Source organism: Oxyura jamaicensis, chromosome 10 (assembly GCF_011077185.1).
Source record: "Oxyura jamaicensis isolate SHBP4307 breed ruddy duck chromosome 10, BPBGC_Ojam_1.0, whole genome shotgun sequence".
NCBI classification, from domain to species: Eukaryota; Metazoa; Chordata; class Aves; order Anseriformes; family Anatidae; genus Oxyura; species Oxyura jamaicensis.
Genome location: NC_048902.1, coordinates 21,630,684 through 21,647,734, shown reverse-complemented (window position 1 = coordinate 21,647,734; position 17,051 = coordinate 21,630,684). Strand labels below are relative to the sequence as shown.

The 17,051-nt window shown below is 41.6% G+C and overlaps 1 protein-coding gene across 6 annotated transcripts in view; it reads right to left on the bottom strand.

The window, feature by feature from the left end:
* Positions 1–28: 28 nt before the first annotated feature.
* Positions 29–17,051, bottom strand: part of TP53BP1 (tumor protein p53 binding protein 1) — a 48,665-nt gene continuing 31,642 nt past the window's right edge. For all 6 annotated transcript variants that reach the window (XM_035335802.1, XM_035335803.1, XM_035335804.1 and 3 more), the window contains 15 exons: positions 16,592–16,825; positions 16,064–16,109; positions 14,696–14,788; positions 13,230–13,731; positions 12,152–12,304; positions 10,560–10,846; positions 10,044–10,220; positions 9,409–9,830; positions 9,089–9,280; positions 6,862–7,065; positions 6,088–6,300; positions 5,392–5,486; positions 1,966–2,165; positions 1,011–1,156; positions 29–372 (listed from right to left, as the gene is read on the bottom strand). In XM_035335802.1, coding sequence (XP_035191693.1) covers positions 185–372; positions 1,011–1,156; positions 1,966–2,165; positions 5,392–5,486; positions 6,088–6,300; positions 6,862–7,065; positions 9,089–9,280; positions 9,409–9,830; positions 10,044–10,220; positions 10,560–10,846; positions 12,152–12,304; positions 13,230–13,731; positions 14,696–14,788; positions 16,064–16,109; positions 16,592–16,825 — 3,152 coding nt within the window. In that variant the 3' untranslated portion in view covers positions 29–184. The remainder of the gene's footprint in view (positions 373–1,010; positions 1,157–1,965; positions 2,166–5,391; positions 5,487–6,087; positions 6,301–6,861; positions 7,066–9,088; positions 9,281–9,408; positions 9,831–10,043; positions 10,221–10,559; positions 10,847–12,151; positions 12,305–13,229; positions 13,732–14,695; positions 14,789–16,063; positions 16,110–16,591; positions 16,826–17,051) is intronic.

Below are 17,051 nucleotides of genomic sequence, written 5' to 3'. Positions count from 1 at the left end.
ATAAGTCCAGATAAAACAGGAGATCCAGTAGCTACCACAAGAGATTGAACATTTATTTCATGATAAAAGTTCAGCAGATAAAACTATATACAGTAATCCATGCACACTGTCCAATTACACAAACATTTAAAATCTGATTAAAACAAGTCTGCACAACAGTGGGACAGCAGGGCAAAGTTTTAGTTCAGTGGGGGACATAGTCATGTTTATAATTCGGATGCTTGTTGTAGCCTACTCTCTCCCCAGAAATAAGGCTCTGGATCACCCACTCCTGTGAGACAACAGGCAGACGTAATGCTTCTGCACACTTCAAGACAACAGCTGGGCAGGAAAAATCAGTCACCACCACATCATAAACACCCAAAGCAATATCTGCACAGGAGGAAAGAGGCATCGGTCAGAGTTACATGAAGGAAGAAGGATCTTTCAGCAGCAGATCAGTGTGTTTCACTACTATGGATTTCTCTACCACCCAATCTCTCTCATTCCTAGCCCATGAATTCTCTTTGTTATAAGACATGCTCTATAGCAACTCTGACCTTGCAGGTACATTTGCTCTAGTCCAGATAGAAATTAACAGAAAACTAGTAGCCAAGATTACAGGCAGGAGTAGGTAACTACAAGTCCTGACCTCAGGCTGCATTCACTAGGGCCTACATCCCATATGGAGAAGAAAAGACAGTTGGGTGTGTACACAGGAATTCAGAAGGACAGGGAAACTCAATTTTAGTGGCCTGGAGAAGGCCCAGGAGCAATTCTTGACTAAGTTTCCCCTTTTAACATAAGCTGGAGGCTGATGGTTTATATCCTGAATTGCTGCAGCATATCTTTTCACTGGAAGGTAGATCTTCTAGATGTAATCTTCTAGATCACATTCAGAGAGCAAGTGTCAGCATTTTGCCTTCTTTTATAGACATCCTTGCAAGCCATCCTAAAGGTTTTAAAACCATACTAGACACTACAGTGGCACAGGATTCCCCACTACTAGGCCTGAGAAAGCCAATGAGTACCTTTGTTGTGAGCATTTGAATAATGCTGTCTAACAGATGTCGCTCCCCCTGTCATTAGGATTTCAGACCACAGATCCAGGAAGTTCTGCTGCTGGTCTGACACCAGGAGAACCTTCAGGTTATGAAATGGATTTTCTCGGGGGTGCCTGTGGAAGAAAGGTAATTGCAGATTGCTACAAATACCTGATAATCTAGGTGATTTTATTTGAAGACTATTATCTGCTTCCCCTTGTCACCTTACTGGCTCACATATTAGTTCTTTGAATATCTTGTATACAGTGACCTGCCCTCCTACCACCACCCCAAAACACCTGGAATAATTCTCTATTTATAGGTAATAAAAACAGACCTAGACCACACTGGCAATGTGCACGGCAGCCTAAACTCAGAGTTAGGCTAGCCTCCTCCTTGATCCTGAATCACCTTTCCTGTGCATGTCCAAAACACCTCCACTTTGACAGGGCTGAGCAAGACGGCATCAGTCTCCTGCCCAAAAGGGATTTGAAAACTGCTTTTGTCTGTTCCTCACCTTACCTCAGAAGTTTGACCTGACAACTGTTCCCTTAGAACAGACCTTCCAGATTAAATTCCATAGAAAATACAGAACCTGACTTCAAAATGTGCCAGCTCTCCTTTATCCATTTCTGAGCAATTAGAGAAGTCAGCCAAGTGTGTGGGAAATCTTGCCCAATTCCATCTTCCTTAAGAGGAGACTGAAATCTTTCTTCGCAGGAGATTTTTTTGTGACTATGGCAGCCACCTCGGCATTAGAGGTAAATCTAAGGAAAGAGGTGGAAATGCTGTTTCTATCTGGAAGGGAAAACATGGGGAACAGTACTAGGGACATCTTCAGAACCTGCAGTATTCGAGAGCCTCCCAAGCATAATACTTCTCTCTCCTTGCTTAAATCCTCAGCCTATGCACTCAAATCGTGGTTATTACTTATGGCACTTACCATTCTAGCAATTTCTGCTCCTGGAGGCTGTAACCAGCTGGCAAAAGGTAATTCCGGTAATTTTGAAGCTGGTTAGCATGACAGCTATCATGGACCCAGATATGAGACACACAGGGGATTCCTCTGGCAAGGCACAGCAAGTACTTCCGAGTTCGACAGTGTTGGTCCGCAATTAAAAGACACTGATATGCTGCATTACACTTTAGGGGAGATAAAAAAAAAGACGTGTAAACTGGAGATAAAGTGCTTGGAAAAAAAAAGAAAGCTGTTGAAGTTATCTGGCTGCTAAACACTAAGAAAGAAAACAATCAAAACTCTGCTTTCACAGCCATATTATGAGAAAAGCAAATTATATGAACAAATTCTGAGATCAGAAGTACCTATAATAATCACCTATTCCAAGCTATGCAGTACAGGCAAAAACTATCTAGTAAATTTTGTATAACTCTGTCTGCCACTTCAGATTAAGGAGGAGATTAATCGTTTAAATTGTTACTCTAACTCAGCAGAGAAGATTGCATCTTCAGGCAAGATGCTCCAAGAACAGTTTACCTTTTTTATTAAAAATCTGAACCTTATTTTCTGACTTGAGAAAAAGCATGTATATAATAAAAAAAAAATCTGCCTCAAAGTCTGCACAATGTCATTCTGGATTTGCCTGTTATTTTATGTTCTCTATATAGAACTACAGGAAAAGACTTGTTCTGTTAGCCATCATTACTTGTAATTTCATCATCACTGCATCATACAAAGCTTCGATACAGGTGTGCCCACATTACTCAAGTCTACATATTTCACATATCATATACCATATTTCTGCATACCAGATCCCTCTTCACAAAGAAGTTTACTGCCTCCACAGGGCTTCAGGGACACTACTAGGAAGTGTCTGAGCATAATACAGCCTTCAGACTATTACCCTCTCCTTTTTCAAGTGGGTACCAACAACATAGCAACAGGAAGCCTGAGGTCTATCAAGAGGGACTTCAGGGTCCTGGGGAGAAAGCTAAAGGACTGAGGAGCACAGATCATGTTTTCCTCAATCTTCCCATAGCAGGAAAAGATGGGAAAAGAAAGCTAAGTCCAGGTCATCAATGCTTGGCTCCAAGACTGGTGCCTCTGCAAGAATTTTGGGATTTATAATCATGGAAGAGTCTTCAAGAATAGAGGGTTGCTGGGGCCTGATGGGACCCACCTGTCTTGTTGAGGGAAATGTTACTTGGCCCATAGAATAGTGAGACTGATTGAGAGGGCTTTGAACTAGGATCAGTGCAGGAGGGGGATACCATTAGGAGCACTGAGGCTAAGCCAATGGATGGTGCAGCACTGTCTCATGGTGGCAAGGCTAACAGGAGCATCTATGCTGCTCCAGGGAGCACTGTGGGTTCAGGAGCACATCTGATATGCTTGTATACCAATGCAAGCAGTATGAAAAACAAACTGAACAAGCTGGAAGCTTTTGTCCTTTCCCAGAGCTATGACATATCTGGTATTAGTGAGATTTGGCAGGACAAGACCCACAGCTGGAGTGCTATGAGAAGTTCAGGAAGGATAGGCAGGACTGGCGAGGTGGAGGGGTTCTGCTGTATATAAGGGAGAGATGAGACTATATGGCCATTGCCATTGGGGATGATGCCATAGAGAGCCTCTAAATGAGGATTAAGGAGACAGATAGCAAAGATGCCTTTGTGGATGTCTACTATCGACCACCTACCCAGGACAATGGTACAGATGAACTACTCTACAGGCAATCTGGGGAAATTTCTGGATCAGCCCTCATCCTTATAGGACACTCCAATTTCCTAGGCATAAACTGGGAATATCATACCACCACAACAAGCAAGTCTGGGAAATTCCCAAAGCATCTTGAAGGTAACTTCCTGTCACAAGTACTGAGGTTGCCAACTCAGAAAAGCGCACTCCTAGATCTGTTTGAAATTAGAGATCCAAAGTCTTCTCATATATAAGCTAGCTGTGGACTAACTAATCATTCTTCAGATGGGAGGGAATACTTTCAGCTGATTCTTGAGGCCTGGTCAGATTCTGACAAAACTGTTTTTCATCATATAAGTAGTTTACCAGTTGCAAATTCGTTGTTTTTCAGTTTCAGCTGCTCCGTCTCCCATACCATATAGTAACAGGAGCTATTCTGCACATCCCCTTTTACTTGACTCCCATTTAAACTATGCAACATTTCTCACAGAGACAACACTGAAAAGTGCTGAACCGTCTCTAGTTGCCCAAATCCCCCAGGAAAAGCCCTAGAATTATTACCATTAAATTACAATGCACTGTATTACATCAGAAGTATAAGTTACTCCTTCCTGTGAGAACTGTGCTTAATTTACTCATGTTAAATTTGCCTCCTATTCATCAGAAGCACCAGAAAAGAGGAAGATGAAAAAAGGGGAGATGGCTCTATAGGAGCCTTCCTGTACATACAGTTCATCTCTTCAGCTTAGCTTTACAAAGCCAAACACTGACACGCAAGAAACACTTGTATGCATGGAAAAGGGTAAATGATGCTTAGCTTCCCCACCATCTATCTTGCCTAAAAGAATTCAGTTTTTCATCATTCTACTGAAAAACATTGTAGATGGTGCTGCTTTTCAGGAGGGACTCAACAGGCTGGAAAAATGGCCTGATAGGAATCTCATTAAATTTGACAAAGGGAAATGTTAAGTATTGCACCCAGGTAGGAGTAACCCCATCATTAGTACGTGCTGGGGACTGACCAAGTGAAATATAGCTTTGCAGAGAAGGACCTGGGGTTCTGGTGGAAGACAAGATGAATATGAGCCAGCAGAGTGTCTTTGCAGCAAGCCAACCAGCATCCTTGTCTGCGTTAGGAAAAACATTAAAACAGGTCAAGGTTGGTTATCCTGCTGCTCTATACAGCACTGGTGAGACCACATCTGCAGAACTGCATCCAATCCTAGGTTCCACAGTACGAGAAAGGCATGGACAACCTGGAGCAGACCCAGCCAAAAGCCATTAAGTTGCTCTAGGATTTGGAGCATCTGATATACAAGAAGAAGCTGAGAGAGCTGGGTGTGTTTGGCTCAAGAGGAGATGGCTAAGGTGGTTTTACCAGAGTATGTTAATAACTGACAGGAGGGTGTACAGAAGATGAAGCCAAACTATACTTCATGGTATCCACTAAAAGGACAAGAAGATACAAACCTATATACAGGATTTTTTTTTTTTTTTATTTGGGGGTGGTCAAACACTAGAATAAGTTGCCCTGTCAGGCTGTGGAGTCTCCACCTTCAGGGATACTCAAAAACCAACTGGACAAGGTCCTGAGCAACTTACTCAAGTTGATCCTGTTTTGAGCAAGTGGAGTGGACTAGATGATCTATAGAAATTCCTACCAATCTCAATTATTCTTTGACTATCATCCTAAACTAATACGCAAGTCCTTACCTGGGTTTCATTAAAGTCTTCCAAGATATAGCCAGCTCCTGCTCGCAGCTGTTGCGCTATATAATGTTTGTTGTATGGAGTCATATCTGAAAATTCTAGAACAGAAATAGAAGGTTAAATTTTTGGCTATAACCTGTCCATGTCCATAACCTCCTCAGTCTTCACAACTCTCAATCCATTCTAATAAGGGATCCCCTCCCCTTTTTCCCAAGTACATCTACAAAAATCCTCAGAGGAGTCCAAAAAAAAGGACAGCAGGAAAGGAAGCGCAACGATGGCCTAATTAGCCAAGTGAGCACTTGGTGGCTTTCTTCATGCTGCAGTTCATTGCATGAAACATGACTTTAGCGAATCTGCAGCAATCCATTCATTCATGCTTTCAAGTCCTATATTTCTCAGCACTATCCCTTTTCTTAAAACCTTCTTTCTTATATTACACTAGTGATATATTCAGAGTCTGCTGATCTTTCTGTCATACCTTTCTTAATTTGCTGAACAGCCTTATAATCATCACTGATGTTTTCTACATTTCAGGTTGTAAATTCTCTAAGAGACTGACAGTTAGCTCCTTTCTGCAAAGGATTAACGAGCAAAAGGGAAAAACACTCACACCTATGCCTGATCAGACAAAATCCAGCACTTTTGCTAAAGCAACAGCATTCCACTTGGAAATGTAATGGGTAAGGTTCACCTCACCTTCTTCTTCTTCACTACTCCCTGCAGGACCATCTGATGTCTTCTGGCGATTAACCAATTTGTCACTGGGCGTTGCCATGGTGAGAAGAAAGGCATAACCCAAAAAGAGTGTCTTATTGTGGGGCAATGGTCCATGATGGTCCTCCAGAACTGGGGGATCTACAGTGTCTACACCATCACAGGTGCTAACAAACTCTCCTGCTCTCACAGCCCCTGCGGGGAGATGGAAGCACCATGAGTCTCACAAGTCAGGTTCAACACAAAGACCTGCAGAATGATTTGAGATATTTTGATTTCAGTTATTTTACTGGAGAAGAAAGGGAGGCAGGACCTCATTATGATTAAACTAGGATCAGTTGGCATCTTTTACCCATATGGCTGCAAAGAATCTTCAAATCAAAACCCTAGTGACTAACAGAACAATGTTTGGCAGTTTGTCAATATCCTGAAACAAAGGGACCCTTCATAGCATTAACTGTGAAGGCATATCAGGACTGACTAAACAGGTAAGAAAGAAGAGGCAGTAAGGTCAGTAAAACATGCTGCAAAGAATACTTCTAAAAGGCAGAACTGAAAAGATGGCAGATAAACACTCAGACTATGCTAAAAATATCTCTGGCTACTGAATGCATCCAGGGTTAATCTATCTCAAATCCTACAGGGCAAATAAGCAAAAAGTAAGATGCTTGTGAGAAGTGGAAAGACCAATTACAGAAATATCAAGGAGGAAAAAAAAGGCTGATAAAGTTTAAGAACAGAAAACAATGTTCTCACCAGGCTTTATTGTTGCTGACTTGCGGCCACGTTTAGCTGGGGATCTCTCTTCTTCAGAAGCAACAAGCTTCCTCTTACCAGATAGCACACCTGATGGGATGCGTGGACTCTCCAGCCCTTTACGAGTGGGAGTTGTGCTACTGCTGGAAGTGCTGGGAGAGCCAAGGTTACTACGTCGCTTCCGTTTCCCCTCCACAAGATTATCTGTAATATAGTATGCAGATTATAACAACTGATTTTCATAGAATATCAGAATTGGAAGGATCACTGAGTCCAACTCCTGGGTCCCCAGAAGGCCACCCCAAAATAATAATAATTAAAAAAAAAAAAAAAAAAATCAGAGCATGCATCTGAGAACATCGTCCAAACACTTCTTGTTGAACTCCTGCTGTTACCTACCCCTACCTATTTGTCCAGAGGTGGCTACACTCAACAGTATCTAGCAGGTACATACCACCACCCCCTGACAGAGCAAAACAGAAGAGCGAAAAAAAACAAAAACAAAAACAGCCTCACTTGCATGTCTCTTTTCTCAAGCCCAGTACTCTGCCAGTCTCTTTTCCACCCAGCATAGCTGAACAGTTTGTATCACAGCAGCCACCCCACCTACTAAGCGTAACGAAGTACAGTAAGCACCACTACCCTGGAAGCAGGTACTTAGGAATAATGGAAGAAGGATGAATTAATAAGGTAATCCAGTGTTTAGCAAGTCATATCGAGGAATTCAAGTCTGGAACTGGTAAATTACAAACAGCTGCATGTAATCTGTTGTTTAAAAATCACCTCCATACAAAAGGTACACGCTATAGTACTAATGAAACATTTTCTTAACACCTCCAGCATGATCCACAGAACTACAAAATGGTAGCTTTGTGTTTTTTTTTTGTACCAACAAATTCACTGAAACGATAATAAGGATCTGGTAGATTTATGAAGAAGTGACCTGGTGGGAAACAAAAACTTATTTGTATTTATCATCTTGAGTATATTAGCATTCTTTGAAAGAATCAATGAAAATATGATCTGCATGAGTGACTGAGAAGTTGTTGTTTTTAAATAAAATGTGTGCGTGTGTATATATATTTATTTATTTATTTATAAATGATCTTACCAAAAACTTCTCTATAACTTAAGTTACTAAAGCAAACAGCAGCAGTGTCTTCTCACGTATTAATTACTGGTCATCACAAAGGATGATCACTGGGCAAGAATACATGGAACAAAGTTACTTATATAGCGGTTCAAGTATTTGTGTTCGGGCATATACTGCTCAACATGCTAATAAGATATTTGGAAAAGAGAGTGAATTGTGAGATAAAGTCTACTGGTGATACAAAATTACTTAATGCTTATCCAAACTAAAGCTGACTACAATGAGCCATGCTGATTGTGCCACTACAACTCTGTTTTAATGCATCAGAAAAAATTCAGGTCTGCTGCTAACTGATAAAAACAATGGTCCAGAAGCAGTCTCTAATCCAAAAGATTCAACAGACTTCAGTACTGAAAGGCTCTATAAGACAAAAGGTCAAATCCAAACTTTGGATCCCCTAAAATACACAAAAAAGCTGCTGTTTGAGGCAGTACATAGGGTTACAGGGTTAGATGGATCTTGATCTGGCTCAACACAATTTGTAGGTAGTTGTCAATGAATTCCATGAACATGTGAGGAGCGGCTGAAGTTACTTGGTTTGCTCAGCATGAAGAAAACAATACTGAGGGGAGACGTCATCATGGTTTACAGCTTCCTCACGAGGGGGAACGGAGGGGAAGGCACTGATTTCTCTCTGGTGACCAGCAGTAGGACCCTAGGAAATGCCTTGAAGCTGCAATGGGCAGTTCAGGCTGGTTATCACAAAAAGGTTCTTCACTGAGAGGGTGGTCTAGCAGTGGAACAGGCTCCCCAGGGAAGTGGTCACAGCACTGAGCCGACTGGAGTTCAACAAGCATTTGGACAATGCTCTCAGGCACATGGTTTGATTTTCTGCATGGTCCTTTGGGGACCCAGGAGTTGGACTCAATGATCCTTGCGGGTCCCTTCCAACTTGGGATATTCTATGAACTCTGAAAACATTTTTGAATATCCAGAAAGATCTAAAACATGGGTAATTGGGATCAGGAAGCAGAAACATCTCAAAGGCACAAGATGTGTAACAGCATAGCTCCAGAAGAAAAACAGGAGCATTTCAAACTACAGAGTCAGCAGCTCAACAGCACCTCCCCTTACCGAGACTGATGTCAGCTGCCTTCGTCAGGGGGGTGACTGGTTCATAAGGGCCTAGCCCAAACTGCTCCCGGAGCTTATTTCCTTGTTCCAGAGACAGGATAACAGCCATTCGCTTGTACCACTTCCTCTGGCCTTCCTTTTCAATGCAATAATACAGCTCTCCAGACTCTTTCCGGTGTCCTTTCACTACACCTGATAGAACAGCAAATGACACAGGTTAACTACACCTAGGCTTCCCATCCTCCTGAACAAACGCCCATCTTCCATTGAATTCAGCAACTCAAGAGAACCCAAGAACTGACCTCAAGCACTGCTCTTACCTGCACTGAAGTACTCATCTTCTGAGAGTGCAGTCACCTCAGTTTCCAGTGGGATAGGGTCACACAGTAAAATATCTTTTCCTAGCACATCACATTCATACCCATCATCAAAAAGCAGCTTGTACTTCCCTGCCCCAACATCTTGGGTTATCATTCCAGAATAGAAGTACCCATTTGAAGACCACTTTGCTACAACCCTGAGGCCCACAAAGCTGCTCCCAGAGGACGAGTCTGCACAGTCTGAAGGACCAGTCACCACTTGTAATGGGATTTCTGGAGAGTCACTTCGACGTAAGGCACAGAAGCCCGAAGTGTCAGATTTCTCCCCTCCATCTGGCTGGCGAACTGCACGAACAAGTGATTTCTCCTCAGGTGATGCTGTAGTTGAGAGATCCTCTACACCTGGAATTCCAGCTAAATCTCTGTAGAAAGAACAAAAGCAGACCCAGAAGGTTCAGGAAAAAACATTTATTAAACCAAGAATACTTAGGACAGATTCTTGCTGCTGCTACATGCTATCACCAAAAACTAGCTCCTGAAATATTTAACTCTCCGTTTTCTCTGTCACATTAATAAAACAGGCCCCCCTTCTCTTCCTTGACAATATTAAAATTAGACTCATTTTTCCAGGGTACCTTGTTGCAGTTGTTCGAGATGGTGGGCGGCCTCTTCTTCCTCGCCCACGAGGTGTAACAGGTGCTCTGCCACCCTGACGAGTACCAAGCATAGAGTCCTCCTCTTCCTCACACAGAAGTGCTCCTGTCTGGCTAACTCTGAGAGGAGATGCTGGCTGACCAGCTCCTTTCCTAGGGCTAGAGAATTCATGAGTTCAGTTAACCATTCTGAAAAGAGTTATCACCTCACTGTATCACCCCATTTCCCCCGTGACCTGACAGCTGGACAAGAACTTTGCCTCATCCTTCCTAAACTGCTAAGAGCTAAAGCAAAGCTATGCATCACAAGGAAACAACCATTACTCATTCAGGAAGAAAAGATGGGAACGTAAAGACTGCTCCTTATTTCTGTTCATCAAGACAGATCCTTTCCTGAAAATTCTTGGTTTGGGGTCTACCTTGCTTCACATTTCACCCAAGCCAGCTGTTGACTTCTGCAAAATATCTTCTCTTCCATTCTCGAGGCTCTGCACGTACCTTAGTTTTCCTAAGATGCCTCTGCCAGTGGGTAAAACAAACTCTCCAGTTTCTGCACCACACATTTTCCCTTTGACAGCTCCAGTTCCTTGTGCTGAGCTGCTGCTGTGTGTTGCAGAGTGACCACTGCTTGCTCCACTGGATGTGCGGTGGAGGCTCGAGGCCTTAGATGAGAAGGAGCTGACATCGCCAAGGTCCCCTGAGGTCAGTGATGAGCCCACTGCTGTTCTAGAGGAGGATGTGTCAGTCTCACACTCCTGGCACTCTACTATAGGCTCCTCAGTTTCCTTAGAAGAAAAAAGAGGCCACTTTAAAGGTGATGAACTTGCTAGATGGAAGCTACATTGTAGAAACACCAGACACAAACAAGTTGAGAACACATTCATGAAATTGAAGACAGCTACGCAGATTGAGTCTGGACTAATCAATGGTAGACAGCAGCTCTCTCCCTATAGGCCTGTAGCTGTGCTCCATACGAAGAAGTCACATTAAGAAATCAGTCACCAAGACAGAGCTTGGATGGCCTTGATTTCAAAGGCAGAAATCAGCCTGGCTTTGAATGATTTCAACCCTTTTAGAGAGTAAGAGTGCAACAACTACATGTGACACTATCAGCCTTTGGTTACTAATAATACAAGATCAGAATCAGATGGCTGGTCATTTGGAGCAATTCAAGTTTTATGGATATATAAATATTTGTCAACACAATACCGATATCAAATGTTGGTAGATAAATTGGAAATGGTTATATGATTACGATTATATAGCCTATGAAAACCCATTTAAGAAAATCTAATTCTCTATTTTAATATTACAATAAGCAATTTTGTGTATAGTGTCAGGTGTGAGAGCACAAGTAACTGAACTAATTTATCCCTTTGTGCCATTACTCATTTTAACAACGCAGTTAGCACAAGACACTTATGTTATTTACCTGTATAGCAGAATAGCAGTAATGTGTTACTGCTAGCAGGCTAATATGTTTACCGTGTATATCGTATCAGCATTTGTTGACTATTCTTTGAGTTTCCCCAAAGATTTTCCAATAAAGGAATGGATTGTACAGCAATACAAGCATAGTAAAAATAGTCTTGTTTATTTTTTGATTTCAAGATGCTTTTTGGAGATCTCTTACAGAATCTGGTTGACAGGACTCAAAACCCTGTGGACCACAGGTGAAAGATAACGCTGAACTGCAAAACAGGCTGAAAAGTCTTACACAGTTCAATTTTACAGGTAGAAATGATTTTTGCTGACTAATAGAATTTCTGCCCATTCTGAAATCTCTGCTTTGACAAAATCCCAAGAATTTTACAATAGTTAGAAGCATATTATAAAGTCTTTTGTCCATTTTTGTTTCTTGAAGAAGTGTATCTTCAGAAGCAGTAACAGGAATTAAATACACCAGCAACAAACACACAGCTTTCAATGTGCACTAAACAGTCTACATGTTCACTCATTGAAAAAAAAAAAAAAACTTGTCATCACAGCACACTGGTTTGCTCACTCAACTCATGTTTTCTGCAGCCACAACACAATTTATTTTTTCAGCTAACATATTAATACGTTTAGCCCTGAAAACAGGAACTTACCTCAACTACCTTTCGTTCCACCTCTGCACCATTTATGTAGTAAACATCTGTTATAACACGTGTAACAACAGTGCGCACCTCTCGAACAGTTCGCACATGGCGACGCTGAACCTGACCTCTGGGTGGGTGAAGAAGGTTGAATTCCTCCTCTCCCTGTATAAACAAGACAAATTAAATTGAAAACAAACCACAACCAAAAGCAAATAATTTCTGTGTACAGCCATCTCTGCAGTACAGTTTTTTCTTATCACAGTTGAGTACTATGGTATGGAACCTCTCAGTATCTTGCTGCAAATTAGATGCAACAACATGAAAGACCCTGAACAAGGGAAAATTGAACACATTTTGCTCACTTGTTGAGGGGCAGAGGAAGGGAAATCACAGCAGTCCAAGGAGGAAACACTTAACTGGCTTAGTATAGCTTCTGATATTCATTCAGTGGGCTCTCAGGTCACATAACTATTACACAGTGTATTTATGACCCTCTAACCTCCTATTTCCCAGAGGAGGCACAGTTCTTAATTCAAGTCTAGAAAAGATCATTATTCTAGTCCTTATATTCACAAGAAATATGCAAGCTGTAACTTCAAAGCAGTGATTTTCCTTGAGTCTGCAGCAAATTTTCTGAAATAGTAGTTCAAAGTTAATTCATCTTGTTAGAATGTTTAAGTAGAGGCGCTCTCCCCTGACGCGTTTATCCATTGTCACTGGATGGAGCAGCAGAATAAGCTGCCAGAAGTTCACTGGTGCAAACAGGAGGCATCAAAGCATTCCTTCCAGATTTTGTAAAACTTTCTCCTCCATCCAAAAAAAGATTATTTTTTTAATACCATTAACTATGTCTAGACACACAGAGACAGACACAAAATCACTTGCCATCTTTTCTGAGAAAATACCAAGACATTTACTTCCCAAACTTACTCTGTCCACTGAGTAAGGAAAGCTTATGACATTTATGTTTTGAAGAGGACTCTTGGCTTTTTTTGACAGAGAAATTACTGTTAGTGAATTTATTGGCTGAAGGGATACTTCACTGTTCTAAAGCAGTAAAATTAAATACAGGCAGCCTTCATCCCACCTGACTGTGCAGAGAGTCTGTGTCTTCTCCAGATGCATTCACAAGCTTTTCCCCACTCTCCTCAGTTTGTATGTTTGCATCTTGTCGACCAGGTCTTTGCCCAGACATACTGGTTCCCACATCCACTCGCCTACAGATTCCTTCTGCTGTTTGCGTTGCTACTGTAACAGTTGTTGGGGTAAAATGACAGTCTGATGTAGTTTGAATCCCTTTATTGTTAGTATTTGCCCGCTTCTCTCGGCTTTCATTAATTGCAACAGCTTTACTTGGCTTCTTCTGTATTCTTGTCCCTTCTTCCATCAGAGTGCTTACAGTACCAGTCTCCACAGACTCCCTCTCCTCTGCACAAGAAGGTTGTTGATGGCAGCCCTGCTGCATCCTCTGAGGAATTTGGAGCTGTCCACCGCTGTCATCTGCTCTGTGTTGCCGGCAGTGCTGACCACTGGGATTTTTACATAATTCATCATCTTCTTCTGTGCCAGGAAAACTGAATAGATTCCCCCTGCAAACCAGTTATATATAGGTCAAAATTATTGATTAAAAAAGCAGGAAGGCCACTATTCTGCTACTCGGGTGAAAGCACTATTCAAAAAATAGCAATGCACTTTTTCAATTGCTTCTTAAGGTTGCAAAGAACTTTGCGTGTTTTCAAATTGTGAAATATTTCTCAACATCTCCCAAGTGATCCATGTGGTGGCAGGAAGAATTGCTGACACCTATAGAAAACTAGGAGCTTTTGCAAACACTAATAAAGCAATGTATGCTCCAAACAACAAGCACCACCTATGCAAAATGCTTCTCAAAGTCATGCCATCTTGAAGTTGCTACAGTCTGCTTCAGCACTTCATTGACCTGAAAGAGGTAATCACACCTAGCAAGAAGAGGCAGAAACGTAAACACAAATGCTGTCTAACACTTTCACTAGGATTTCTCTTCCCTGTCAATCTTATCAGGTATTATATGGGACTGTATACTGAATCTTACTAGAAGTACACATTTATCCTCCCTCATACCTGAGAAATTTTGAGGAGTGACTGTTTTCCATTCTGTCTGTACACTGCCCAGCACTGGAAGTTCCTGGTCACCACAGTCTATACGATAACCATTCAATACTCTTGCAATATAAATTACTTTTTCTTCATAGGTCAGAACTTCACTGCCCCCATCAGGAGACAGAAATTCAAAACCTGCCTGGATGTGATCCTGTGCAACGTGCTCTAGGTATCCCTGCTTGGTAGGAGGTTGGACATCATGTACTGTCCAGAGTTCCCTTCCAACCTCAACCATTCTGTGATTACCATAAGAAATATAGACATACAGTACATAATATATTCATTCCATTGTGCCCAACCTTTTAAGTCACCCAAAGGCAATGACTCAGTGTAGTTTCTTTAATCTTAAAAATGCACACGTGTGTAAATCCAAAACTTAACCAGGACTGGCAGTCAAAGACTGTAAGTAGTTACCTAAATGGAGAAGCTGAAAGGTCATGGCTTCTGGCATCATCCTCTCGCCGAACTTCACAGACACGACTGAACACAGATGATGCTTTCTGGGAGCTAGCAATGCCGATTTTTTTTTTTTTTTTTTTTTTTTTTAGGAAAAAAAGAAAAAGCATTAGGGATTGCGAAAATGCAGCACAATGAGAGTGTTTTCTAGCCCCCTGGGAAAATAACTACTGGCATTAAACATTAAAATCGAGTTTGCTGACCTATGCAACCAGAGAATGAGTGAGATGGTCAGACACTCGAAGGTCAAGAAACGACCCACAATTATATAAGCACTTCTGCTATTTCTGCAGACACTCTCACTGCCAAGAGCAATCTAGCAATTCCAGAAAACATAGGGTAAAAAACTGCAGCACCATCAGGAGTTTCACCATTGCTACCTCTTACAGCCACTGGGGAACACCATTAGATCATTTATGGCTTATTTAAAATCTTTGTGACAGAGCAAAATTATGGGGAAAGACTTGTAAAGCAGACTCAGAGATCAAGTTCAATCTGCACCTACAAAGGCAACCCAACCTCAACCAGTGAGGACTGACTGCCATTCATCCTCAGCGCTGATGCATAATTACCATCCAGCATCTAATTCTGCAACAAGAGGTACCAAGTTTATTTCAAAGTTTTCTCACTGCTTCAAACCATTATACTTCACTCAGACCACTATAGATAGTGTCTTCTGACTCAGATTCTTATTAGTACTTACAAATTGTACAGTCTACAAGATACAATCAAGCAACATTAGGCACTGTGGAAATAGAGTACATGATAACAAGCCTGTTTCCAGAACTTTTTTTTTTCTTACATATAGGATAAGATAGATACGTACAGATGAAAAGATCAAGGAAGTAACTTACATTTTGGTCAACACATTAAACTGTGATCTCAATCCATCAGCAACTTTCTTACGTTTCTATCAGCCTCATATCAAACAGAATTTTCTTTCAGAACTCCTCAGAACTGAGATTATTTACAGAAATTTGCACAATAACAAAGAAAACCACGTTTGAAATTTCAGAGGTTAGTAGCGCAGACCTGCATTTCTGCTCTGACTATAATCAAAAGGAGGTAAAATACTGATGTTAGTAGGAAAGCACAAAGCCTATAGCAGAAAAGCAGATGGGAAACCTGCTGTTTTGGACCCACCTTGCATCCACATCTACTCACTTAAAACCTGATGCAAAAAAACTAATGCTGTTGCTACCTTTAAAAGAGCTCCCTGCTTCTATGTCTCATTTTAACTGTTATTCCCCCTTCCACTGGTAATGAGCAGAAAAAGGATCTAACCAGACCTCTGTGTTGACTCTGCACAACAACAAGCCCAGTTACCTGGCAGCAGCAGAAGATCCATTTTTCCTGTCACTGGCTGTAGGCTCTGAAAAAAGAGGGGAGGAAAGGACGATTTCAGTGTCACAGTCTCTCCTGTTGTTCCTAGCACCCCACACCCAGCGAGCTGAGAGGTTGAGTAATGTCAGACAAAAGGTGCCCAGGCCTCCCCACCCAACTTAGCATCACAGTCCTGAGCCTGTATGCATATGCAAGTTTTAGGCTATTAGACTGAATGTTACTCTTCTGATTAAAATGCTATCAAACTTGCTCATTCAGATCATACTTTCAGTATCTTTTCCTTCCTTAACATAAACAAACTCTTTTTCTGTCCAGGGACATTGCAAATGTACATCACAATTTTCAGCCTGCTGGAAATATCTTTCCCCCACAACAGAGGCCTCTCTTCTCACTGCCCAAAAAGAAAAACTATAAGATTTCAGACACCGTCTCAGGGAATGCCATGGAGAGATTCTAAGTCAGGGTTGAGGTCTAGTACAACCTGTATGTTCCGAGGTTTCAGTCTCTTACTTTCCAAGCAGAACTGCAGAGATTCCTCACTCCCATCATTCACAGGGGTAACAAGGTTCATTTGCAGAGAGAGTTTTGCATCAGCCTCAGGAACTACACGAGAATCTTTCTCACACACTTCTGACACATCTGCTGATACCACTGCACTTTCCATGGTGACATTGTTGGTCCCCATTGTACCCTCAGCTGTAACATCACTAGTTGCTATAGTGCTGTCTGGACAACTATCAGCCACTGAAAATAGGAAAACAAAGAAATAGAAATGGAAGTAGCCATTGTGGTTCCCACTGCTATGGTTCAGGGCCCAGTTTGGTTTTGAAAATGCTTCACTGCATGCATTATTAGTGATAGTGCAGTAGTGGAAATTCCTATCTGGTCATTCTAGAGTTCTGAAAGCATCAAAGTTTTTTAGCACAAGTATCATCCGTAGCTTGTGATGAGAACAGAATGATTTACTATT